At 43.6% G+C, this 27,725-nt stretch overlaps 2 protein-coding genes across 5 annotated transcripts; one reads left to right on the top strand and one right to left on the bottom strand.

Annotated features, from left to right (window-relative positions):
* Positions 1-404: 404 nt before the first annotated feature.
* DCLRE1B (DNA cross-link repair 1B) lies at positions 405-17,658 on the bottom strand. Its single transcript, XM_003769808.4, has 4 exons — positions 17,130-17,658; positions 16,301-16,466; positions 15,945-16,127; positions 405-2,977 (listed from the first exon to the last, which is right to left on the bottom strand). The coding sequence occupies exons 1-4, from the start codon at positions 17,316-17,318 to the stop codon at positions 1,911-1,913; spliced, it is 1,605 nt and encodes a 534-aa protein (XP_003769856.1). The 5' UTR covers positions 17,319-17,658; the 3' UTR covers positions 405-1,910.
* Positions 17,640-27,052, top strand: AP4B1 (adaptor related protein complex 4 subunit beta 1). Of its 4 annotated transcripts, XM_012549615.3 has the most exons (12): positions 17,661-17,752; positions 18,097-18,380; positions 18,576-18,735; positions 19,358-19,582; positions 20,039-20,169; positions 20,581-20,728; positions 21,528-22,024; positions 23,552-23,635; positions 24,719-24,822; positions 25,558-25,765; positions 26,007-26,288; positions 26,579-27,052. In XM_012549615.3, exons 3-12 carry the CDS (start codon positions 18,623-18,625, stop codon positions 27,001-27,003), a joined length of 2,217 nt encoding a protein of 738 aa, XP_012405069.1. In that variant the 5' UTR covers positions 17,661-17,752; positions 18,097-18,380; positions 18,576-18,622; the 3' UTR covers positions 27,004-27,052. The 4 variants fall into 4 exon arrangements, with proteins under 4 accessions (XP_003769844.1, XP_012405069.1, XP_012405068.1 ...); XM_003769796.2 differs by lacking the exon at positions 18,097-18,380 and having other exon boundaries at positions 17,640-17,752; XM_012549614.3 differs by having other exon boundaries at positions 18,097-18,735.
* Positions 27,053-27,725: the final 673 nt, after the last annotated feature.

Here is a 27,725-nt window from a genome sequence, read left to right as displayed (position 1 = left end):
CAATTCCCTAAACCTTCTGGAACCATCATTTTTACTCTTTTCTTTCTGAAGATTCTTCTGGAGGGAATATGGTGTGAAATCACATGAACCAATACCACTGGGATATTTGTATCAACTGAGGCCATTTTAAGTTAGTGAAATGAGAACAATTAACCCAGAGGCAAAAGAGAAAAGCAAAGCATATTAAAGTGAAACCAAATGAGTAACGGTAAGGACCAATACTGATTTCAAAGAAGAGACTAGATACTGTTTGCTTCTTTTCTGAGAAAGTTAGGAAATGGATGGTCTGCAATTTTGGAAACCTGCCAGAGAGGGCTACTGTGTGAGAGCCTTTTAACTTTTTCTCCCCCCTTTTCCCTTGCAAAGGACTTGAGATGGGAATGTTTGTGAATAAAATGCACCAGTATTATTTATGTGTTTATTTTCAAATTATCAAAATACTTGAAAAAACCACAACCACAACTCTACAGTCCATGAGGCCCTTCTTAGTAATAGGAGATAAGCCTGCTTGCAGGAACCCTACATAGAAGGGACATCCTTATCATCCCAGCCACCTTGAATCCCACACTACAGCAACTTCAGTGCCTCAAAAGTCAGAAATGTGCCTTCAATAAAGTTATTTATTTCAACTACAAGAACATCCTATCCTCCCCCTGGTGTTTATACAATTAGCTCTCATTGCATACATTTGTCTCTCATTGCATACATTTGTATTTGTTATGTTCCTGTGTCTAATGTTCACAATTAGACCAGGAACCACTTCTGGAGCCTGCAGTATCAGAAGGCTCTATGCACTGAAGTGGAATAAATATTATCAATACTATGTATGTCTCTCAATTCTAAATTCATCACATCTTCCTCTAGAGAGTTTCTTTTGTCTTGTATGGAACAGGGGCTTGAGCTCCCCCCACCCCCCAGAACAGTTTTTATCTGTGTCCAGAAGCTCAGCAATAGCCGGGTCCTGCACATTTGATCTATCCTGCCCAGCAAGCTGGCTGGCCTGGCATTCAGTTGAGGTGTTAGCAGAAGGCCAGGGCAGAACTGCACCCCCCTCACATCTAGCCAGCTGGCTCCATGGTTTCTTCCTTGGAAACTAAAACAAACAGGCTGTGTGCTTGGCCTCCTTGCTCAACCCAAGAGGCTAGGGGGGAAGTGGAGGAGGGGGGGGGGCAGCAAACATCCCAGCTATGCAAACCGGAGGAACATCTGGCAGGACATTTGGTCTCTTGCAACTTCATCCCTGCCAAATGGCCAGGGGCTTCAGCAGAACTGGGTAGCCCCCAAAGGAAGGCTCATTTCTGCAGTGCACCCCCAATCCCAATGGTTGGCTGAGTGCAAACGCTAATTACGGTAGGGGTCCTACACCTGGCTGAGCTCCAAGAGATAGGTCAGCAATAAGCCTGATTGAATCCCATGAGCAGGAGCAGGAGGAGGAGGAGGAAAGAGTGGAATTCCCATCAAGTTGGTTCTTGGACTCTCCCTTGTTTCCTGCTCCCTCCCAGAGGCCCCAAGATGGGAAACTGGCTAAAGTCACAGTATGTGAGTGATTGTCAGGACTGCTATTTATGTCGTGCTTCTCCCCATTCCCTACTCTCTTCTTGCTCCTCACCCTGATCCTCTGGGGGACATGGCTGATGATGCTCATGGCACAAAAGCAGAATGAGGGGAATGATGAGAGGGGAGCAATAGAGAAGACAAGCAGGAAAGAGGGGGCATTTGTCAACTCAGACCAATCCTCTGGGTACCCTGGTGAGCTAGACCGCTGCTCTACAAGGCCTACAGCAGTCTGAGGTTAGGTATAGTAGGTCAAGAGGGCCCCAAATTGGGCCTCTTCATTCCATCAACTCTCAAACACTTCACTCTGAGATGCAAAAAGAACAAGGGAAACATAAAAGGTTCATTTTTGTTTTTCATCTATGTTGTGAGAAGAGCTCCAAATGGGTAGCCCCACCCATACTCCTAAAATATTTTTCCACTTGCTGGTCAAAATTCCTTGAGGAATATTTCATTTGGAGGAAGTTCAGGGGTGTTAGGAGGTATTTTAGTGCCAGGTCCCAGGACCCAGGGGCCTGCACCTTCAAGGCTTTGCTGGTGCTGGTACTGGGCCCACAATCTTCTCTACAACCAACATGCTGAGGTCCCAAATTTCTCTGCTTCCTCAGTTCTTTAGGGATGTCTCCTTGACTAACAGGTCTCAGGTGTCCCAAGTCTTTAGTCAAGGAAGCCTTCTCTATCTGCAACGCTTTGTCTGATGAGAATGGTATCGACCAATCCCCTTCATTCTCACTGTTGGATTCTCCTAGCTGTTCCTTGGCATGTGAAGCAGGGAGATTGGGCTCTTTCTGATTATCCCTATGCTGGGGGAAAAGGTTCCCCCCCTTAAGTCTCTTGCAATCTCTCAAAGTTTGAGGTGGATCAGATTCTCTCTCAGGTGACTCAAAGACAACACCCTGGGTCTTTGGCCTCTTGGGTTCTCTCTCCAGTAAGCAAACACGGCCCCATGCTTTTGGGGTGTTCCAAGAGGTCCCCATGTATTGTTGCACAGATAGAGGCACCTGGGGCTCAAGGAGTAGCTGGGGACTCAGGCTTTCCTGAAAATAATGCTGACAAGGTCTTCCTTGGACAATAGGCACTATCCGGCAAGGCTTCAGTGCAGACACAAAGTCACACAACTCAGAGAAGGAGGAGTGATCAGAATAAGGAACCACATGAATCCCAGGGTGGGAGAAAGAGATTCTCCGGCTTGTGGGTAGGATGGCAATAGTCGGATGAATTTGGTTCCACTGCAGCATGGCACTCCAGCAAATCTCAGCACAATTCACAGCATGGATGCGGCCAGCCCCTTCCTCGAGAGTGAACACATCTGCCAGCTCCATCAGCTGGACCACCTCCATCCGCCGAGGACTTAGCACTATCCAGGTCTGGAACTCCAGACCCAGCTGTTCCAGGAGGGACTCTTTGCCCAAATTGTAGAGACCTAAGAAAAAGATAAAATGGGAGAGAAGGAGAGAGAATGAGGTGTCAGAAGTCACTAAGATCATAAAGAAATCACAGTAGTTCTTTCTGTGGTGACAAAGAAGTAGAAATTAAGGGGATGCCATCAACTGGGAAATGGATAAACAAGTTGTGGTATGTGAATATGTAATGGGATACTATTGTTCTATAAGAAATGATGAGCGGATTGATTTTGGAAAAGACTGGAAAGACTTTCACAAACTGTGCTGAGTAAAGTAAGCAGAACCAAGAGAACATCGTATACAGTGAAAGTAACACTGTTGATGGCAATTTTGATAGATGTAGCTCTTCTCAGCAATACAGGGATCCAATACAATTCTAAAATACTTGAGATAGAAAACACCATCCCCACCCAGAAAAAGAACAGTGAAGTCTGAATGCATATCAAAGCATACTATTTGAGAAAAATGTGTAACTCAAAATTTTTAAAAAACGAATGCTGAAAAATTACATATAATTGGAAAAAAATATATTAAGTAGGAAAGAAAAAAGAAAAAAATCACCAGCAGCATGCTGAGGATGAGGAAATGGACTTATCAGACCCAGTTTTCTCTATTATCTCATTTTGTTCCCATCTTCAAAATCCATGTCTTCTAGCAAGCCTTCCTTGATAACCCACATGGAATTCTTCTCTGTTCTCTAACACTGATATACCATGTCCTCTCTGGGTTCATCGATCTATGTTTATATTCACCTACCCATTTAAAATTCAATAATTACTTGTATGGAGCTTGCTCCTGTGACGGGTTTTTACAAGAGATGAAGAAAAAAGCTTATTTTTACTCTTGCCCAGAATTTATAATTTAGCAGTCAAGATGGCATGTAGACAAAGCAAAAAGAGCTACATGTGGCATGGGATTAAATACAAAGGTGGCAGGAAAGGGGAGAAAAGCTCTTCCAGGTGGAAAGATAAAAGAAGATGTGGCATTTGAGCAAGGCCTTTGAACAGTACTGTTAGGATTTCAATATTAAGGACTTCAATATAAAGACAATTAGAACTAAGAAGAAGCAATTCAGGTACTAGGAACAGCATGAAAGCATAAGTCTTATTTGGGGAACAGCTGAAGGTTTTGTGCAAGAGAAAGTCAGGTTACAGGGTTACAGGTAGATCATGGATGTCTTAAGATAAGGAATCTGAACTAAATTGTAAGCAATGAAGGTTTCTGGACAGGACAGTGACATGACTGAAGCTATGGCTGAATTTAGCACAGTACCTAAGATGGCTTATAAGGAAAAGACTTCAGGCAAGAGCACAAATGAAAAAGCCACTAAAATATTCTGGGCAAGAAAAGGAAAGGGCCTACATTTAAATTATGGCAATAGAAATGGAGAGGACAATAATAATGCAAGGTGTGATTGGTAATGGTTCTTAAATCAGGACTATGGGAGGCTAATCACTCCAACCATCCTGAAGATAACTTAAAATGTGTTGGGTCCAATTGTCATGTCCTGTGGCATAATCTTTGGAATATCCTCAATGATAACAAATCTTTGTCAGTTGAGAGCAAATGTAATGTTTACAAAAAAAAAAAAAAGAAAGAAAAAAAAAAGAAAAGCAGATAATCAAGCTGGAGAATATATGTGGACCATAAATAATTCTTTCAAATCTAATGAACTGATTTTTCATAATCTCTTTCTCAACTTTTCCATCTCCTTCCTGAGGACCAGGTCTCCTCTAGCTTCACTTACTGGGCTATTGAGCCTAGATCCCAATTAACCAACTTCTGAGACCAGCCTAGTGTTCGTCTTCAATTTCTTAACCTTTCAGAGTTCTTTTCTGTCTATGGCTGACCCTTCTTTTCTCTTAGGCATTCATGAAGAAAGGCATAAATATCATGTTAATTATGTCCATTCTTCATATATATATATAACCTCAACTGAACTCTTGGTATTTGGCTGGGAGTGCTTGTATTCATCTGGACAAATCAGGAAGTATTTATTAACCACTTTTTATGCATCAGACATTTTGCTTCTTGAACTAAGGATTCAACACCCCCCCTCCCCCCCCAAAAAAACCCCCAACTTTTGCCTTCAAGAAGCTCATATTCTAGTGTGGGAAACAATATAAGAATAACTAGGGCTATAAAGACATATGCAGAACACACAGAGGGTGATTCCAGTGGGGAAGGCATTGGCAGCTAGGGAAACAAGAAAGGCCTTGTGCTGAGGGTGGGATTTGAGCTGGGTGTAGAAGGAAGCCAGGCAAACTTAGAGGCTGAGGCGAGGAGGAAAAGCATTCCTGGGATAGCAGACAAAGCACAGAGATGGAAAACTGAGTATCCGTAATACGAGCAAGTAGGTGAGTGAAGCTAGATAGGAAAATATGGGAAAGAGAGTAAAGTATAAGATTGAGAAGTGAGAAAAAGCATAAGATTGCAGAAAGGACAGTCATGAAATGCCAGAGTTTTATGTTTGGACCTGACATTCACAGAGAACCATGGGAGTCAGACATGTGCTTTAGCAGGTGAACACTGGATGGATTGGAGTGGGATGAGGCCTGCAGCAGGGAGACCAGTAAGGAGGCTTTTTTAGCAGTCCAAAGGAGAAGTGGTGAGGCTCCTGATAAGGGTGTTGGTCTTGTGAGTAGGAAAAAGGATATGTATGGGAGATGGCATAGACCTAGAAAGGGCAAGATCTGCAAAGCAAACAAGGTAGTCTATGTGGGGAGCTTGAGGATGAGTGAGTGACTGGGAAGAAAGTGGTACTTATGACAGTAAGAGTGAAGACTGGAGGAAAGGAGATCTTAGGGAAAAGGGTACATTTTATTTTGGACGTGCTGGATCTGAGGTGTCTACAGGACATCTGTTTAGAGATATCCAAAGGGCAATCAGTGATATAGGAGAGAGGTCAGGACTAAATATACATACAGACCTTAGAATCACCTATGTAGTGATAACAATTGAACCCATGGGAGCTAATGAAATCACCAGGTTAGGCAGGACAGAAACAAAAAGAGAAGGCGGCTCAAGATACACTTCTGGGGGATACCTAATGTTGGTGGGGATAATCTCAACAATGATAAGAAAAGCTAGCATTAACATAGTATTAAACAAATTGGTCCCATTTGCTCCTTATAACAAAACTGTAAAGTAGCTGCTATGATCATCTTCACTGTATAGAAGAGACAAGTGAGGTTCAGAAAGTTTGAGAGCTTGTCCAGGTTCCCATAAGTGCAATCAGGATTTCAGCCCACACCTTCCTGCCTTCAGTCTGATGTCAGTCTGCTTTGCCATCGAACTATAGGGAGGAAGATCAGCAAAGGAGACATGGAGGGAAAGGGCAGAATGGAAGAGAACCATCAAAGAGTAGGGTCAGGAGACCCCAGAGAAGAAAGCATTATCAAGGGGAGAAAGAGAATAAAGTCATCAAATGCTGAGGAGGGGCAAGAAGCGGCAGAGATTGAGAAAAATCCCTTGGTAACCCGAGAGAGCAGCTTCAGCTAAAGGATGAGTTTAGAGGCAAGATGGTGCAGGAGTTAGAAGTGAGGGGCAGGGGAGGCATCTAGTGTAGATGGCTATACTTCTACCTCTGAAGGGGAAGAGGAGAGGATGACAGCTAGTAGAAATGGTAGGAAGTAGGGAAGGTTTTTTAAGTATGGGAGACAAGGATACATTTGCAGGCAAGGAAGAAGCCAGTACTTAAAGAGAGTTTGCAAATAAGAAAGAGGAGGAGGAGAGAGGAATCTTATTGTCCACTGGGAATACATTTTTTTTTTTTAAATAATAGCCTTGCATTTTCAAAATACATGCAAAGATTTCAACATTCATCCTTGCAAAATCTTGTGTTCCAAATTTTTCTTCCTCTCTCCTCACTTCCCCTAGATACCAAGTAATCCAAAACAGGTTAAACATATACAATTCTTCTATATGTATTTCCACAATTATCATGCTGCACAAGAAAAATCAGATCAAAAAGAAAAAAAGAGGACAAAAAAGCAAGCAAACAACAAAAAAGGTGAAAATATGTTATGTTGTGATCCACACTCAGTCCCCATAATTCTTTCTCTGGATAACAATGGCTCTTGCCATCACAATTCTATTAGAATTGGCCTGAGTCATCTCATTGTTGAAAAGAACCAAGTCCATCACAGTTGATCATCACATAATCTTGCTGTTACTGTGTATAATGTTCTCTTAGTTCTATTCACTTCACTTAGCATCATTTCATCTGAGTCTCTTCAATACTTTCTGAAATCATCCTGTTAATCATTTCTTATAGTGGGAATACTTTTGTAGAACACATCTCTTCCTAGTTTCTCCTTTGCTTTGATAGTCACTGAACAAGGTTTTGTTTTGCTTTTTTTGGAGACCAATCTCCTTAACTCACCTAAGCTATTAGTGCATTGGCCACTGACTAGGACAGACCTTTAGCCTAATCCATTTCTGACATGAATTTTTCATCCAATTTAAATATAAAGGAGGCCCTACCTATACCTGAGTTTATCATATTGGTTCTAGACTTAGTTTAATCATTCAATCAGCCTTAGTCTCACTAAAGCATCTGGTGGATTTCAGCCCCATTGCAGCTCAGAACTTATAAGCTCACAATCCATGAAACTAAGCATTCCTTGCAGACAAGTTTTTATTGCCACACCTGGCCACCAAGGTAGCTTTCATTTTCACACCTTCAAAGAATTCTGAATTATCTTCATATATGTGTATGAGATATCTTGTAACAGAGTCTGTATGGCAATAATTTGTTTGCAATCAATAAACAGTAAGCAGAATGGGATCTTATAATCTACATATTTCAGAGAACTGTGAGAGACAAAAGAAGTGTTTAAATTTTTTAAAAAAAATTTTGCCTTAATGATCTTTCCTAAAAATACTGAATTAAGCTGTGGAGAGAAAGCCCATCCCCTCAAAACATGGACTGTTGGGCTCACCAATAATCATTCACAGTGTAATTGCTTCCTTTACAAGGAATGCTCAAGAGGAAAACTGTCCTCATAGAGTGCCAAAGTTGGACCCACAAAGTTGGAACTTAAGAGTGTGATAGGCTGTGCAACTGGAACCATTATGGTTGCTGCATTTGTCAATGGCGAATCCTAGGTGATTAAGAGCAGAGGCAAGAGACCAGGAGGCTGAACTAGGATAGTGATCATGACAGACAGAAAAGAAGTGAGAAAGATTTGAGAGACACTGCAGTGAAGAATGACAGGATTTGGTCACTGATTATTTATGTAAGGGGAAAAAATGGATCAAAAAAAGGATGACTGAACAGTTTTAGTGTGTCTATGATAATGTCCTTAAGAGGGAGAGGAGGAAGGGCTGGGGTGAGCTAGTGGGGGTTGAGAAAGAGGCTGAGTGTGGTTTTGGGCATGCTGGTTTGAAAGACCAGAAGGCTATTTAGCAGATAGAAAATAGAGGGAAGATGTTCAAAAGAAGGTAAAAGCTAGATATTTTCATTTTTTTTCCCCTACTACCCAGGGAATCTTTTTTCTTTTTGGAGTAGATCTGTGATTTCATCGATACAAAAAATTCCCATTGAGGAAATTCCCTCTATCAATACTAATCAAAGCCCTGCAGCAATTTAAAAGTCCAAGGGAGCAGTTTGGAGCACAGAAAGCTTTAGTAATTTGCTCAGTATGTGTCAGAAGCAAGATAGGTCTTCCTCCCCTTTTAAAAGAGACTGCCTCGAAAACAGGATCTATCTCACGTTTATATCCCCAGACCTTACTTAGCCCAGACAGGATCACTGTGCACTAGGCCAGGATGCCTCACATACACAAAGAGTTCACAGAATTGATAGTTGGAACAGCAGAACTCGAGACCCTTGCCAGAGAGTGCAGAGAGAAAAGAGGGCCCAGAATAGCACATCCATGAAGCAGGATGGAGCAGCAGAGGTGGGGAGTGGGCCAAGAGGGCTGAAAGGTACCAAAGTGGAGGAGGAGCACACCCTGAGAACAGGGACACTGTGGCAGATGAGTAAGAGGAAGCCAAGGCTAGGAAGGATGGACATTGGAGAGCTAAGGCGGACAGGAGAAGAGTGGGACTCCTTGAAGAGGGGTCATCTGAGGTGGGAATCCATTAGTCCCAGAGGAGAGAAAACACTTCAGACCCAGGGAAGAGTGTGAGCAAAGACACTGACAAGGGATACTATGGGGGAGAAGGGATTGAGTGGAGCAAGTGGGCTTGAGAAGTTTGAGACTGGGATACGAATAGGCAGCTGTGGGGGCCTGGCTCTGGGGAAGGCTTCACTAATCTGGAGGCCTGCCATTCCCCATGCTGGTTTTTACCTACTGAGAAGAGGAATGGAAGGGACTCTACTATTTCTGGAAAGGTCATGTCCATCAGCTTTCCTGACTCCAGGCAGTAACCTGGTGATTTCCCAGACCAAAGTAATCTTCCTCAGAGGCAGCAGATGGCTGACAGAGTGCTGGCCTGGGAATCCTGGAGGTCTGAATTCAGATGACTCTGGACAAGACTCTGTCTGCCTCAATTTCCTCATCTATGAAATGGGAAAAATAACAACCTCTCCATCTCAGAATTGTTGTGGGAGCTAAACAAGAGTATATCTGTAAAGCACTTAGCGGAGTGCCCAACATGGAGGAGGCACTCTATAAAGGGTTACTTCCTCCCTCCCAGATTGCTACTACATGTAATCTATCCCTATCAGAACTGAGATTTCTGGAGGGAGAGATGCATCTGCATTCCAGGTTATGCACAGTGTCTGGTTCTAACTGCCAGACCATACTTGTGGGGGTTCTGCCCCAAAGAATACAAATTGTGTTTGCTGAAATCTCTCAAGATATCTTGGGGAAGAATTATTTAACTGTGTTTAAGAAAGACATTGGGACACGAGGATGGAGGGGGAAGTCTTGTGGGAGGCTACTTCTCTGAGCCTGGCCAGGCCTAATGAGGATTTATTTATACCTCAGATGTGTATTTGAGGACAGAAGACGGGGGATGGTTCTAAGATGGAAACATCAGGACTTGGTAACAGATCGGACATTCAAGGAGCACCAAAAACAGAAGTCAAGAATACAAATGAGGAATTTTGTGATGGGAGGAGATGGGCTGGTCAGTTGGCAGAAGCAAAGGGTGACAGATGGCTGGCCAGAGGGCTCCACTGATGTCTCAGACTGCCCAGAGAGATGAGGAAGACCTTTGGCGTGCTCCATGGGCCTCTGGGGCAAACTTTCAAGAAAACACGGACAAGAGTCACACATGATGTGCAAGCAAGGATGGCATACAACGGGAATCAATGAGGTTAACTCCTAAACTAATGAGATTATAGATCCATTTTTATCTATGAGAGCTTATTGCTCTAACATAGTACATACAAAATTAGATAAGTAGAAATTGTAAAAGGATGAGTAAGATGGAAAACAATACTTTTAATATGAATGAGGCAAAAAACCTTTTTGCTCACCAAAAATATAGCTAATAATTTTTTTGTGAAAGCAATGCTTTCTTATTTTTCAAAAAAGTGTCTCTATGTCTTTGGGAGTATAACAGACTTTGTAAATCACACGTTTGCTAGTAGACGATTTGTCAATCTGAGCAATGGTTAGCCAAGCAGGTGAGCTTTTTCAAATCGAAAATTATACAATGCAACAATCAAATTCCAGAACACATCTTTTCACCAGGAACAGTGTTGTGTAAATATTCACCACACACATTACAGGCAAATCAGTCAATAAATACTAAGTGCTTACTTATGCTGTTCCAGGCACTGTACAGAGTACTGGGGCTGTAAGAAAAGATAAAGTCAGACCGTGCTTCTGAGGGCCTCACCAGCTAATAAAGGAAACAACATGATATGGGATTAATTAGAAATAACCAACAAAGGGAAGGTAGCAACACTAAGGAGGAGTAGGAAAGCTTTCCTGTAGAAAGTGGGATTGTAACTGGGACTCCAAGGCAGCAGGGAGGAGGGAGATCATTCCAGGGATGGACAGCAGTAAAAACACCCAGAGCCAGGAGATGGAGGGTTTATAAGAGTGCCAGCAGAGAGCTGGGGGCGAGAGTATGTGACAGAGAGACTGTGGGGAGAGGCAGGCTATGAAAGGCCATGAAGGCCAAATAGAGGGTTTTATATTGAGAGCTGGTGGTGTTGGGGCCTGAAGGGTTTACTGAGCAGAAGTGATATGGCCAGAGTTGCTTTTATAATGTCACAATGACAGCTTAATGCAAAACAGACTGGAATGAAGAGAGACCAACACAAAAGCTCAAGCTTAGGATCATGGGGTAGGTACCAAGGTAGAGGAAGGAAGGAGGCATCCACATACACAAGATGTTACAAAGTTAAAATCAACAGGCTTTAAAAACTGATGGGGGGTGGAGTCAAAAATGGCACCATCTAGATTATGAGCTTTAGTAACTGGGGGAATAATGGCACCCTCGACAATGGACTCAGTTTTGATCATTTTGAGTAACAGTAAGTAAAAGAGAATTGTCCACTTTCAACAGAACATTTTCAGTATAGATCCACCCCCTTTCTTTTAATGGTTTTGCTTAATGGATGGAATCATTCATTAATTCCTTATTTGTGGTTTTTGTGGAAGTGTGAGGAATAGCAAGAAAGCCAATTTGGCTGAACCTGTGAGCAGAAAGGGGAGTATTCTATTCCAAGGCTGGAAAGACTGGATGGGACCAGTTGTGAAGACCATTAAAGGTCACACAAAGAAATTCACATTTGATGTTGGGGTCATGAGGGAGCCATCAGACTTTGAGTAAGAGAATAACATAGTCAGACTTGCCCTCTGGGAGGAGAGACTGAAGGCAGACAGACCAATTAGGAGGGTATTATACTGGTCCAGGCAAGAGGTAATGAGGATATGAGCTAGCAGAGGGGGCAAGGAGAGAGGCTATGGAGACAGAAATAAGATCCAGCAACTATGAATCCATGAGAGAAGTGAATATGTTGTAAGAGTGTTGTACCAAGCTGAACTTGGGAGACTAAAAGAATCCTCAAGAGAAATACAGGAGTTTGGGAAAGAGATGGGTTTGGTGAAAAGAATAATGAAATATCTGCAAAATCATCCATGCCCCATTTATGCTTTCTCAACAGACATGGCTACCCAAAATGATTAATGGGAGGTAGGAAAGTTCTTGCTTACTAGTCACTATTCTGCTAAAGCTACAAGGTGACATAGGGAAAAGGGTAGAAATCTGGGAGGGAATAACTTTCCTGTCCAGCTGCTGATGTTGGTGCCTAGATTCAAATCAGGTTATAATACCTCCAGAGGCCAGTTGTAGGGCAGAAATGCGTGGGTTTGGAGTTTGCACAACCCTGATGGTGGTTTAAGTGGAAGACTATATGATGATCATGAGAAATAGGAAAAATATGATTGTGACAGACAAGCCCTAACTTGGCAAGAGTGAGTTTTGGTATTTGACCCATCTTCCCATCTCCCACACCTTTTAGAGCTTTGCCATGACCTCCAAGGCCCAGGTCCCATTCTGAAGACAGTTGGTCATGGTGAAAAAACAGTAGGAATGGAAATATCAAGGAGGGATCATATTTAAGAGAGAACAATAAGAAAGAATGACAAGAATGATTCCAAGGTTATGTGTTTTGGTGACTGGGAAGACAGTGGTCTCATGAATCAATATAGGAAAACCAGTTTTCCTTGTATAAGAGGAAAGAGATGCTTCTTAAAGATAGAAAAGTTCTGGGGTGAAGAAAAGAGAAGAGAATTAATGTTAGACGGTCTTATCAGTTCATTGGTGGTCATCTGCTAAGCCTGAGAAACTCCTTCTGGAGTTGAAGATTTGAAGAAAGTTAGAAAAGGAAACAATTATAGGAAACGTGATATAGTCTATACCAAATACTTCTTAAAGCCTTTACTCAGAATATTCCTTGTTCTCTTAAGCTCCCCACTCCTCCCCTTCTAGATTCTCCTTCTACCAACAAAAATCTCTAGTAACATTATCTTCCTCTAAGGATCATATCACCCAAACTTATCACACCAAACTCCAATCCTGGACTATTCCCAACACCCATTTACTTTGTTCTGATTCTTATGCTAATCAGTGAATTGGAGGAAAGGTAGTTGAAGTTCAAATGGAAGACGGTGACCATTCACCTTACCTCACTAAATAAACTCTGTTTTGTTTTGGTTTTTTTTTTCAAAATCATTTCCAGGATCACATGTAAACTCTTATTTTTAATATCTAAAGATCTTCATAGACTATCAATCTGAGTATCTCCTTTGATTCAGTAGTGTCTTTATTGGGCCAATATCCCAAGGAGATCATAAAAAAGGGGAAAAGGACCCACAAGTGCAAAAATGTTTGTAGTAGAGCTTTTTATAGTGGCAAGAAACTAGAAACTGAGTGGATGCTCATCAATTGGGGAATGGCTGAGTAAATTATGGTACATGAATGTTATAAAATATTATCGTTCTATAAGAAATGATCAACAGGACAATTTCAAAAAGACCTGGAGAGACTTACATGAACTGATGCTGAGTGAAGTGAATGGAATCAAGAGAACATTGTACACAGGAACAATAAGATTATGTGATGATCAACTGTGATGGATGTGGTTCTTTTTACAATAAGGTGATTCAGATCTAGGATATACTGTGACATATTTAACATGTATAGGACTGTTTGACATCTGGGGGAGGGGGTGGAGGGAGGGAGGGAAAGAGTCGGAACAGAAGTGAGTGCAAGGGATAATGTTGTAAAGAAATTTTTTTCAAAATAAAAAAAAAATAGAAAAACATTTTAAAAAAGTAAAAAAAAAATAAAGATCATGGAACAACAACAAAAAAAACAATAAACGATAAGGTGATTCAGGCCAATTCCAATGGACTCATGATGGAGAGAACCATCTGCATACAGAGATAGGATGGTGGGGACTGAATGTGGATCACAATATAGTATTTTCACCTTTTATATTGTTTGCTTGCTTGTTTTCTTTCTCATTGTTTTTTCTTTTTGATTTGATTTTTCTTGTGCAGCATGATAATTGTAGAAATACATTTAGAAGAATTGTACATGTTTAACCTATATTGCATTGCTTGCTGAATAGGGAGGAGGGAGGTAGGAAAAAAATTTGAAACACAAGGGTGAATGTTGAAAACGCATATCTCATGCGTTTTGAAAAAAAAAAAAAAAACTATATATATAAAAGTTCTTTATAACCTGACTCCTTCCTATCTTTCCAGTCTTCTTGAATGTTTGTCTGCTCTACTCACTTGGTGAGCCAGCTAGTCTACTTGCTCACCCTTGCACAAGACACTTCTCTTCTTCATACCTTTGCCCTGGCTGAACCTCTGGCCTGCTATACCTGTCTGCTCTCCTCCCCTCTTCCTCAGAGTTTCCCTGGTTTCCTTCAGGACTCAGTTCAAGTCCTACCTTCTCCCTGCACAATGCCTTTTCTGGCATTGTCTTCCCAGCTACTAGTGCCTTCCCCGCTGGGTTTACCTTCTATCTACTCTATATATATCTTACACAGACCTGTTTCTCTCAGGAATCATTGGATTCTGAGGTGTTTCTATTTATATTGTTGCAATACTAGAATGTGAGCTTGAAGACAAGCGCTGTTTTATCTTTTCCTGATTCCCTACTCCTTAGTGTAATGCCTGGTACATAAGAAAAACCCAATAAATTCTTGACTTGCAGAACTTTGGCAAAGGTTAACTTTAATGCAACCGAAAGCCAAAAGCCAGGGATGGTTGGCTTGGGAATGTTTTTTGTGGGTATGATAGACATCAATACGTTCTGTACAAACAACATATAATAATAAAATATAAGTTGAGGGGGAAGCAAACACTAATGCCCAGAGGTGGGAATCAGGAAAAACTTCACAGAGGCCTGAATGAATCTTAAAGAAGATATGGATTCAAATATTCACATGTGAGAAAAGCAATCCATTTCAGGCCTGAGGCATAGCCTATACGAAGGTTCAAAGATGGGAGACCACAGACTACAGACCTAGAAGTAGCAGGGACCTCAGAGGCCCGGGAGGTCAGCTTCCTGATATTACAGATGAAGAGGCCTGGCCTCTGTAAGTGTCCTGCCCAAGGTCACACGTATAGTTATAATTTGTGAGGTTTGGGGTTGAGGTTTCTTGCCTGCAGTCACCGCTCTTTTGGCTCCCTAGCTGAAAGAACAGCATCTAGTGTGTAATGAACACAGACTGCATGAGGGGGAGTAGTATGAAATGAGTCTGCAGAGGAAGATGGCAGCCATGGCATAGAGGGCCTTAAATGCCAAGCTAAAGGACAGCTGATCTTTTATTCTAGCCAACTGATGAAGATGTTGCTTCTGGCTCACCGTCAAGATTGCTGTTTCTCCAAAAGGTGGGCTTGGGTTAATGCACTCACACTCTCGCTAAGTCCCCAACAATGCATGTTCCAAACCTGCTTGTTTGGCTTTGAGTCACAAATGAGAACAAAGTCCGGCAGGCTCCTGAGGATCTACTCCCCGGTCTACCTTGTCATGTTAGAAGAGCATGCCCAAGAATTTCAGATTACACATTCGTCCTTATGTTTTGCTAAGTGTACATTTGAGATACTGCAAACAAAATACTGGAACCAGCCGCGTGCTGGACACTTGGCTCAGGAAGTGTCAGAAATCTGTCCAACTTTTCCATCCTACTTCCAGCTCAACTATTTTCTATACTGCACAGAAGAATTCTCTAAATCTGGGGTCAGAGCAGCATCAGGAAAGGATGCTGTCAAGAAATAAAAAAGCTAAGTGCTTTTGTTTGACTTTTAGTAGTTGCTAAGTTAAATGCAGAAAAGAAATCTCAACCTTCCTTCTCTGGCAGTTCTCACTACCCTAGAGGCCATCCTGGGAAAAAGAATACACAAAAGCTGACACCCACTAAAAAGTTGGGTGAGCAGGGGAAGAAATGAAAACAGATACCGGTTCCAGCGGGCATCATCCCACGCCCACCCGGAGGTGGGACTGACCCGTGGCTGAGTTACACCAAAATCTGGCGTTAGGTCAGTAGCTCGGGACACTCACCAATTTTGACGTCGTGCTGTGGATGCCTGCGGATCAAGTCTGTAATCTGCCGGGTGGCCTCCTGGCGGGAGGGCAGCACCAGGGCCGGGTCACAGTTGGTGTTGTCCAGGTAAAGCGTGTGGATCTGCTTCCCGGGTCTCAGGGCAGGCTCCTGCAGCATGGAGGGGCTGTAACGGAAGTCCCCTGGAAGGCGCGGGAGACAAGGACCTGTCAGGAGAAGCCCCTTCTCCATCCACCCTCTGACCTGGGCTCCCTTGGGAGGCAGGCAGGCCCAGGCGGAGGGAGGGCTCCGGAGGCCCCTGCTCGTTCCGTGCACCCTAACTGCGGGAAGGCGGAGAGGCCTTCGGGAAGCCTACCAGTGTACAGGATCGTTCCGAAATAGCCTTCGAAAAGGAACATGACTGAGCCCGGGCAGTGGTTGGCGTCCATCAGGGTCACGGTCACCGTCTCGTGTCCCATCTCGTCTAAGGGCAGCACGTGGCTCTCGCCTACCTCCAGGGCGCGGATCCACTTCGGGGACACCTGCGGGGCACAGGGAAGAGACATTGGCGGAGAGCGCGCTCCCTTCCTGGCCCTCCTCCGGGACCTTAAAGCCCCAGCCCCGCGCCCGTGTTTCCTCTCCTCGAGATTTAGTCCCTAACACGGCCGCGGGACGCTGAGAAGGCTCCCAGCCCCGGCGCTCCGTGGCGGGTCCGCAATCCCTGCGCAGGGACGTTACAGAGCGCTTTATCCCCGCCCGCGGGGCCTTAACAAAACGCTGCTTCCGCGCTCCTCACACTTGTTAAACAGGGGCCAGTTCCCTGCCCCTCAGACTGTGGGAGGCCGGGCTATGGTAAAAACAAAAACTGTTTCTTAATAAATATTAATTTAAATTTCTTTTAGTTAATTAATTAATTGATTTAAAAATTTATTTAATTTTAAATAAAGACACTTCGCAGCCCTGGGGGAGGGGGATCAGCGTCCTCAGCCGCCGGGATGCCCGCGGGCTGTAGTTTGAGGACCCCGGCCCGGCGGCCGCCAGGGGGCGTGGTGGAGCGCGAGGCCCGGCGGGAAGTGCCTTCGGCCCGCATCCCTGGCGTTTACTCGACGCCGGCACACAGTAGGCGCTGCATAAATGTCTGAAGCCGCCGCCCCCCCCTCCTGCCTCAGTTTCCCCTCCTGCCCCGAGGCTCCGACCACCCTTACTTGCAGGCGGCAGCGCACAAGGCGCGCCGTGAGCGGGGAGCAGTAGAGGGGTCGCGCCCACGTGCTGGAGAGACCCTCCGTGTGATCCGCGTGCAGGTGGGTCAGGAAGAAGAGGCGCGCGGAGCTCGCCCGACGCAGGTTCCACAAGTCCACGGCGATGGGCGTGTGCGGGATCACGGTTCCATTCATCGTGGCGGAGTCACGCGCGCAGCCAACGCGCGCGATGGGACTTGGGGGAGGAGCACCTTCTCAGCGCAGCCGGGAGCGGGAGCGGAAACTCCGGGCGTCCCACGCGCGGCGCGGAGGGGCGTGGCCCGGCGGCCACCTAGACCGTACTAGTAGATCTCGGATCACTAAGATCCGTCCCTGTCCGATTTGGCGGCTGGGAGAGCCTGGGAAAGCCCGCGGCTTCGGCTGCGCAGGGAGCAGCGGGAGGGACGTACCCTCCGTACGTTGGAGGGGCCGGGCTTCGGTGAATGGCAGGGGCAACCGAGCTTCCGTGGCCTTCACAATGGAAGGAGGTGGGACTTCCGGAGAATGGACAAACATCCGGTCGCGGGGCTCGAGGCGGCTCCTGACAGGAGAGGGCGGGGATTCCTGTTGACTGGAAAATTTGGGCCAAGGTGGGGGCCAACTCTGGGAGAGATGGGGGTGGGTGGGAAAGGGAGGACTTGGGTGGGACCGAGCGACCCTCGGCTTGTTATGCCTTTTCTCCGAGCCCCCTTAAAACGAGATTGACGTTTGCTAAACTTGGCCAAATCGGGGTCACGGGCCGCAGATTTAGCGCCCGGGGGGGCGGGGGGGGGGGAAGGAAGAATCCTGGAGTTCATCCAGGTCAGGGGTCAATTCCACTGCCGCGCCGATAGCCCCATGGAAATTATTATAAACACGTACACGTGTGTGATGTTTGCTTTCGTGTATATATACGTATATAAAGTAGTTAAACGCTGTGTGTTTTCTTCGTTAGAATGGAAGCGCCTCGAGGGCGTTTCATTCCCGTTCCCGCCATTACCAAAGGCTCGTTGAATGAATCACTGCCCGTTCCCAGAGACTGAGGCCCCGCCTTGTTGCCAGAAAACAGTAGTTTTCTCGTCTGTAAAATAAGCAGTTTGTTCCAGAGGCTTCTAGTAAGCGCCTGCCTGGTGTCAGCGGAGGGAGTCGGTCCGGCCCTGCCTCTCAGACTGCGGCCGGCTCTCCCGCGCAGGAGCATGGAACTGAACGCGGGCGTCCCGGAATCATGATCACCTACCAGTGAATGGCCGATTGGCGTTTTGTTTTCTGTTTTATTCCTGGGATCGGGTCCCTTCCTTGGGTGAAAAGGGGCAGCAAGTGGCAAAACGCTCAAGAAACCCGAGTATTCCCAAGGCCTCTTAGAGCTTTCTCTTTGAGACCCGGGAGCCTCCCCGCTCAGTCCCGTCCCCCAAAGGTCTTTCCTTTCTCCTGCAGGTTGCTCTCGGGGACTACCGGAACCGCCTCGGAGGGAGCCCGGAGAAATGCCGTACCTGGGCTCGGAGGATGTGGTGAAGGAACTGAAGAAAGCTCTGTGTAACCCTCACATTCAGGCGGACAGGCCTCGCTATCGCAACGTCATCCAGAGGGTGATCAGGTGCCCGCCTTCCTTCTCAGGCTTCTCCTTCCCAGAGCACAGTTTTTTGTTTGTTTGTTTTTGTTTTATTATTATTACTTAATAGCCTTTCATTTACAGGTTATATGCATGGGTAACTTTACAGCATTAACAATTGCCAAACCTCTTGTTCCAATTTTTCACTTCTTACCCCCCACCCCCTCCCCCAGATCCTAGAACACAGTTTTAAGGCTGAAGAACGGAGGCTCGGAGAAAAGGCATAACAAGCCGAGGGTCGCTCGGTCCCACCCAAGTCCTCCCTTTCCCACCCACCCCCATCTCTCCCAGAGTTGGCCCCCACCTTCGTCCAAATTTTCCAGGCCTGCTCCTCTCACTTCCCCCAACATACGCACCTTCATTTGAGCCGGCTTCCTAAACCTGAAAACAGAAATTCCCCTCCCCGCCTGGTCCGTGATTAAGTGAAGATTAGGGAGCAGACTCTGTTGGGATCACTGAAAACCCAGCCCCTTCCTTTTAAGAATATAATTGACAAAGTCATACATACATACATACATACACTCATGAAAGCAAGCTTTAAAATTGCTACAGGCATAAAACTATGGTAATTTTGTTTTTTAAACTTTTACTGATGTCTTGATTTTAGGCATATGACTCAAGGGGTGGATATGTCCAGTATCTTCATGGAAATGGTGAAAGCCAGCGCTACTGTGGACATTGTGCAGAAGAAGCTAGTGTATTTGTACATGTGCACATATGCCCCCCTGAAACCGGACCTTGCCCTCCTGGCCATCAATACACTATGCAAGGACTGCTCAGACCCCAACCCCATGGTCCGAGGATTGGCACTACGGAGCATGTGTGGCCTCAGGTAAGTGTTCTCCCTGTTCTCTCTTCCTTGACCACTCCAGTCATTCTTCCAGCTCTTCTTTTCTACTGATGTAATGGGGTAACCAATAAGAAGTAGAATCAATTTATTTGTGATCTTATAGCATTGGAGAAAATATTGTTGCCCCTCAAATTTATTCCTCTTCTGGTTTAGAAAATTCATAGAGGAGTTATATCAATGTGAGGTTTTTAGTCTGATTCTTTAGTTTTTGTTGAAGACTTCTAAGCAATTATAAATGTAACTTTTTTTTGGTACTTTTGTAGAATTCCATGCATTTAGAGTAAAGAAGAGATCTTTATTTCCTGATTAGATGCACATTACCAGGTTTTGCACTGGGAAAATGTTTCTTCAAGCTTCTGTGACCTCAGTGTTATAGGGGCTGAATCAAGACAGGATTGACTTTTCAAAGCCAGGCTGACTTCAGAGTGTTTTGCATAGGATGCCTGGAGTGCAAGAGTATATCCAGCAACCTATTCTGAATGGCCTTCGGGATAAAGCCTCCTATGTCAGAAGGGTGGCAGTTCTTGGCTGTGCAAAAATGTATAATCTCCATGGAGACTCTGAAGTGGGTAAGTGGCAGTCCTTTCTTTCATCATGATTATTTATTGAGTTTTCACAATATTTAGGACAGTAAGAAATTATGTTTTACTAGATAAAAACAGTGAAAACTTTGCTTATGAAATACCATGAACTGTTAGGTGAAGATTTAGTTCTGCACACTGGGACCTTCAAGTAGAATATAGTTCTTGGTGTTTTAGGAGGTTAGAACCATTTTGGAAACCCAAGTGAGATCTTTAGCATTATCTGCTCAGACTGGCCTGGAGGTCAAGATTTGTTGCTTTACATCCTGGAGTTGTTACTTTCTTTTTGTAGAAGAGATTTTCTTCTTGGTATGTCTGGATCTATTACCTAATTCCATTCTCGTGCCTGAAAATTTTCTTCTTTGCTGTAAATTTCCATTCTTCTGTGTTTCATTGTAGATGGTGCCCTAGTGAACGAATTGTATAGTCTCCTGCGGGACCAGGATCCCATTGTGGTGGTGAATTGCCTGAGAGCTCTAGAAGAGATTTTGAAACACGAGGGAGGCGTTGTTATCAATAAACCCATTGCTCACCATCTCTTAAATCGGTTTGTATGTAGAGATGGGAGATTCCTCTTGTTGGCTGTTAAGGATATTAAGGATATTCTTGAAGGATATTAATTATTATTAAGGATAGTTCTTGAACAGTTTTCCCCGGGGTACTGAAGAGGACCACAGTTAGCAAATTCCTGACAATTCACTAAACAAAAAATAATTTTTTCTTTGTTTGAACTTTTATGTTCACATTCAAGGTATTAAACAGGAGTGTGCCTTATCTTATTAGGTCCCATTTTGTTTTAGAGCTACTTTACTGCTGAGCATCCACCTAACATCCACACATACTTCTCAGTTAAGTTCTGTGTACTACTTTAAGATGTGGAGAATCTGAACCCAAAGCCAAAGATTAAGTCCCTGATCCTATTGTTTTTGGTTTTAAAGGCAATTTTGTAGAAATGTTCAAGTGTATACAGAATAAAATCCTTAAAAAAATTTTTTTATTAAAGCTTTTTATTTTTAAAAAATGTTCACGGATAATTTTTCAGCATTGACCCTTGCAAAACCTTGTGTTCCAAATTTTTCTCCTTTTCCCTTCACTCTCTCCCCAAGATGGCAAGTAATCCAATATATGTTAAACATGTTAAAATATGTATGTTAAATCCAATATAAGAATAACATCCTTCTTGAACAGGTGATATACTATATAAACCTAATTAAAGCTCTGTGGTCTTCCACCACAATTTATTTTAAATGTTCTTCCCTGTTTTAAGCAGCTGATATAACATGGCAGCTGGGAAGGAATTGTGCTTTTGCTGCCAAAACCATAACTTTATTTTCTCTCTGGGACAGAATGCCAGACCTGGACCAGTGGGGTCAGGCTGAGGTGTTGGGCTTCCTTTTACGCTACCAACCCCGAAGTGAGGAGGAACTCTTTGCCATTCTCAATTTGTTGGACAGTTCTCTTCAGAGCAGCAGCCCAGCTGTAGTGATGGCAGCCACCAAACTTTTCCTTGTTTTGGCAAAAGAATTCCCCCACGTGCAGACAGATGTTCTTGTTAGGGTCAAGGGGCCCTTGCTGACAGCCTGCTCCTCCGAGAGCAGGGAGCTCTGCTTTGCTGCTCTCTGCCACGTGCGACGGATCTTGCGTAGTCTGCCTGGCCACTTCAGCAGCCACTACAAAAAGTTCTTCTGCTCCTACTCAGAGCCACATTACATCAAACTGCAGAAGGTGGAAGTACTGTGTGAGCTGGTGAATGATGAGAATGTCCAGCAGGTGCTGGAGGAGCTTCGGGATTACTGCACCGATGTGTCGGCTGATCTGGCACAGGCTGCCATCTTTGCCATAGGTAAAATGTCGGCTGCTTCTCCCTGCTCTGGGGCTAGTGGGCCTAGTGAGGGGCGGAGGAAAATTAGAAACTAATGGTCAAACTTCTAGGTAATGAGGCCTGCAATTAGGAACTGGGCAAATGATTCACAATTGCTGATATTGGTGTTTGGTTGGCAGTTGTCTTTCATTCTCAGAGAAGACCAAAATGGCATCTCTATGTTAGAGTTGAGTCACAGTGTGTCCAACTGTGGTTGAGGAGCCCAATACGGAAGGCTCTGCCACAGATTGGGCACAAATAATCCCTGTGAACATTTGGGGTAAATTCTTTTAATTTTGCACAACTTATGTTTCTTCTGAGCTAATTCAATTCTGCTTTGCTAATAGAGTTACAGCATCTTCTCTGATAAGGGCACACCATGATGGACGGTCCTGTGCCAGTGTCTCCCATGTCATACAATTGATTCTAAGTTCTTAAGAGAGATATTGAGAGTGTCCTTGTATTGCTTTTTTCTGCTCACCTAGTGAGCTCTCGTCCTAAGTGAGCTCTCCATAAAATAATTTTTTTGGCAAACATACATTTGGTATTCAAACAATGTGGCCAGCCCCATGGAGTTTTGCTTTCTGCAGTAGAGTTGGAATGCTCGGCGGTTTAATTCAAGAAAGGACCTCAGGGTCTGGTACCTTATCTTGCCCAGACGATCTTCAGAATCCTTCAAAGACAATTCAAATCACATTAGCAGAGTAGGACCTTTTTGGCACTAAATTTACTGTATCTCTAAGGATAGAGATTTTACATATTACTCATTTTAAGTGAATTCAAGATAAAGCATTTAGAATTTATAATACCTTGCATTTGAATAAAGCTGTATACTTTTCAAATTACTAAAACTTATGTTATTTTCAAAAATCCCTAAAAGGGAGGTAGAATAAGTATTAAAATTCTCATCTTACAGATAGAAAACCCAAAGTATGGAAAGTTGAGGGATTTGCCTAAATAAACAATCTGGGACTACATATAAATTCTCCCAACTCTTAATCTTATATTGTTTCCTACTATATCAGACTTCCTAGAACTTTAAGGGAATAGTATCTTGCACTAAATGGTGGTACCTTTTGACAGTGTCTAGAAGCTTGCTCCTATTAAATTGTTATAAGCACTTAGACAAAAAGGAAAGGAGCTAAAATTTTAAAAGCTTTAGCCATAGTATTAGGAAGATCTGACATAGGGGAAAAGTCTCTTGGTTTTTTTGTAAAATTTAGATTTAGAGTCTGGAAGTTGCTGCAGAATACTATTAACAGGTACATTTCTCAGCTCTGCTGAACTGTGACATTTGCATACCTCCAATCTATCACCTTAAAACCCTTTTTTTGGTGAAAGTTAACACATTTTTTAAATGAGATAGTTTTGCCCCTAGAGCCTGTGGCTCTAGCTCACTCAGTTTTTGGCCTAAAGAAGAGTGCCTGGTGTTCAGATTCTTAGTTACTCAGTTGAATTTGGTGGCTATTTCTTATCTTACAAGTGCTTTCGTCCTCCCTTCTTTGGTAGGTGGCATTGCCAGGACCTACACAGATCAGTGTGTTCAGATCCTAACAGAGCTGCTGGTGCTCAGGCAGGAGCACATCACCTCAGGTAATTATTGTCTAGCCACAGGTTTTGCTAACATGCTGTTTTAACTTTTTTGAAAGAAAAGTAGAGATTCTGTAAGCCTGAACCTGCAATGTACAGTGCCTTTGGCTCTTGGTTGGTGTTGAGAAAGCTGCAGGCTATTTCCTTCCTTCCTCTGCCCTCTGCTTTATGCACTGAGGCTTCTTTCACTCTTCCAGGCATCCCTCAACAAGTATTTCCTATAACTCTTCATCCAGCCACTGCGCAGATTCATTTAGCTGTGACCATGAATCGAGGTGTCACCTAGCACAAGAGTAGCAGCAGCCAGGAAAGAGCAAAGCTCAAAGTCTTGAGTGTTTCTCAAATAGAGACCACACTGCAGATGTTTTTTCTTGGCTGTTGCTTCTCTTTACATGAGGATAATACTTTTCTGTTTATTTTTTAAAGTCATCTGCTTAATTTAAACCAAGATTTTTAGACCAGTAATATTCCATAAAATTGTAAAAGGATTCCCTAATTTGGTGTTTGCATTTTCCTTGGGTGTTTTATCAGAACTATGTGAAGCTCTGTCTCTCTTTAGAATTCTTTATGTGTCTTAAAGTATCAAAGGCATCTTAGCACAGACTCTTGGTATGAACTTGCTATAAATGGCCCTGCTTAATCCTGTGTGGATGTTTGGATTTCATACCAGTCATCTTCCTCAACTGAGATAATCTATGTAAATGAAATCAAATGAGGTAATATCTAAAGTACTTTGCACACATCAAAGTATATGTAGCTATTAGCTATCATTACTTCTTGGAACCAATGGGATCCTTTATTTCTTCTGTTTTGCCACTGGATTAGAATTAATATTTTAGTCCAAATAAGGAAATATATTTTCCTCTGACCTAATGGTAAAAAAAAACTACTGCTGGGAAATGTTTACCTGTCAGGTGCTTCCCAGACAATAATTCTCATAGAATTCTTTTTCTTTTTTTTTTTTTTTTTTTAAGTCTCAGGAAATTTTACAGAGACCCCAGATATGATAGAATGAATGCCTGACTGGTTTGTTTTTACTTGTGAGACTTAGAACTTTGTGGTATTGTGTTTTGTGTTTTGTTAAAGCTGTGGTGCAGACTTTCCGAAACTTGGTTTGGCTTTGTCCACAGTGCACTGAGGCTGTGTGTCGGGCCCTACCTGGCTGTGAGGAGAACATCCAGGATAGTGAGGTACAGAGCCAGCCTTATTTTTTCTGAAGAGCAGGGTGGGATGCTTGGACTTTGCTCAATGAACTGGTATTACAGCACTTTTGCAACTAGGATCTAAAATGGGATTTTATAGAACTAACTTACATATGTGGATCACAGATGATTTGCTATAATTGTGCTTTTGAGCAGTTTGGAGCCATATGTTTTTGAGAATTCCACTGTCTTCCTTTAGTCTTTGGGAGTAATTTTAGTAAAGTGATTTAGTGAGGGAGCTGTATGACATAGTGGGTAGGATACAGGATGTGGAGTCAGGAAGATGTGAGTACAAATTTTTCTTAGATACTTAGTAGCTGTTTGATCCTGGGCAAGTCATGCTTTTGGTAGCCTCAGTTTCCTTATTTGCAAAATGGAAATAACGATGGTCCCTACTTTTCAGATTGGTTGGGAGGATAAAATGAGATCTATATAAGCACTATATAAACATTAACTGTTGTTTTTAGTAATGTTCCCTTGGCAATCATTTGCAACATTAGAAAAATTGGGCCCCTTGATCTCACAGCTTAGGGAACCAATCTGCCAAAGAAACGTAGGCCGCTGGAGCCCCGGCAGTCCTTTCTGGGTCCTGTTTGCCTCCTTCACTGCAGGCTCTAGGAAAAGAGTGGGCGGGGTTATCCCTAAGGCCCCCTGCTGGGAGGGGCAAAAGTGGTGGTGGTCTGTCCTGTCCTTTACAAGCCTCTTCTTCCTCTGGTTCTGCAGGGAAAACAGGCCCTGATCTGGCTCCTCGGAGTGCATGGGGAGACAATCCCAAATGCTCCATATGTATTGGAGGACTTTGTGGAAAGCGTGAAGGCAGAGACGTTTCCAGCAGTAAAGATGGAGTTACTGACCGCACTGCTGCGCCTCTTTCTCTCCCGGCCTGCTGAGTGCCAGGACATGCTGGGGCGCCTGCTGTACTACTGCATAGGTGGGTCCCCAAACCTCAGTGATAATCTCTAGGACTCTGACTTAATAGTAGAATATGACTGGACTCTGAAAAGGAACCAGCTGTTCAGCCTTCTTGGCTTGTTTTCCCTTCTTTGTTATTTTTTCCCCCTTCCTCTTGTCTTTTCCTTTTTTAATGTTTACATCAGAATGAAATATGTGTCAGGATGGGGATGGTGAGAGAAAATTAGAATCATTTGCATCTCTTTGATTTTCTTTCCTAGAGGAAGAAAAGGATATGGCCGTCAGAGACCGAGGACTCTTCTACTATCGCCTTCTCTTAACTGGCATCGATGAGGTGAAGCGAATCCTTTGTAGCCCCAAGTCTGATCCTTCTCTTGGGCTCCTGGAAGACCAAGCAGAAAGGCCTGTAAGCAGCTGGGTCTCTGAGTTCAACACTTTAGTGCCCATGTACAGCAAAGCCTGCTGGGCGGCTATCTCTTCACTTCAGGTGTCAGAGTCCCGGGGCCTTGAGGCCATGGGCACTGGAGTCCTTTCTACATCAGGTGAGAACTGTTAGGGGAGCTGTAGACTTATATTATTACTCTACCCACATATGCCTTTTGATCCTTATCTTTTTTTCCCCCCAAAAAATAGGACCTTTTTTTATTATCTTGCTGATTGAGTAAAGCTCATCTAAGTGAAGCCACCAATATAATTCAGAGACTGGTTATTAAAAATATTTCCAAGGATGGAAAAAAAAATGCCTTATACTTTTAGAGCTTTGGGCATTTAAACACATTACATCTCTTATTAATCATGTCTCTTAAAGAAAATTCTGTTTCTTTCATTTTAGGATCCTTAGTTTCGGAGAACAAAGAGGAACTTCAGCCTCTTTCTGACTCTGGATCTTTCCTCCTGGTTCCTAATGGCCAGCTGACTGCTGAGCAGTTTGAGAAAACTTGGCTAAGCCTGGAAGTGGCCCACCAAGAAGTTTTACCTTGGCAAGGAGTAGCCCATCCTGACACCATCCAGACAGCTCTGCAGATGGTGAACATCCAGCCCATTGCCCTGAGCAAGGCTGGTGTCCAGCCCTGGAAGGCCTACCTCAGTGCGCAGGATGGGGCAGGCTGCCTTTTCCTTACCGAGTTGTTATTAGATCCTGAGCACTCACAAGTGCACCTTTCAGTGAAGCAAAGCCAGGACAAGACAGAGGCCCTGAACAGCTTTATTTCTGTATTAAAAACTGTAATTGGGACAATTGTGGACATAAAATCTTGATAGAATCTTGCTACCTTTGTAAAGAGGCATAAATAATGATCCAAGTTCATCTTTTGTTTTGAATTCCTTAATTTGAGTAATAGTAGAGGAATGGGAAAGTAGAAATCCAGGAATCAGGTTTCTTAGGTGGTTTTTAAGGTCTTTCCTTTTATACATGACTTCCTATTTCCACATTGGTGCTGTGAAGCTGTATTCATGATAGCAAGAGATGTAGGTGAAAATGTAGAAGTAATTCAAGTGTTTGGCTGTTTAAGACCTTAGCACTTAGAAGGATCTTCATCTTTATCTGCTTCAGCTCCCTTAAGCCTTAGATGAGAGAGGCCCACATCTAGTGTGTGGCTGAGCCAGGCCTAAAATCCGGGTTCTTGACCCAGTCCAATTCTCTTTAATGCCTCAAAGTTATTCCCTTGCACCAAGTGCCTGAGGCAGGTAGTGTAACACTTCCCTAATTTGTTGCTTCAAAAGCTGAAATAACCCATCAAGTTGACACAATGAGTCATGAGGCTTTTTGACCTACAAAAAGGACAGCATAAAGCCATTCTGGGGGAGACTTGAGCACAGGTTCTTATTAGACAGGAAAGTCTATCCAGGTTATTAATAGATGGACACTGATTTCCTTGAAGGTATCTTAAGTATTTAGATGCTAGTAACTGGTTTTTCCCACTGTCTTTTCATTATCAAATTGATTGTATAGAAAATATTAGAAATCCATCCCATAGGTT

Source organism: Sarcophilus harrisii, chromosome 4 (genome assembly GCF_902635505.1).
Source record: "Sarcophilus harrisii chromosome 4, mSarHar1.11, whole genome shotgun sequence".
Classification (NCBI taxonomy): domain Eukaryota; kingdom Metazoa; phylum Chordata; class Mammalia; order Dasyuromorphia; family Dasyuridae; genus Sarcophilus; species Sarcophilus harrisii.
This window is presented reverse-complemented; position numbering and strand designations above follow the sequence as displayed.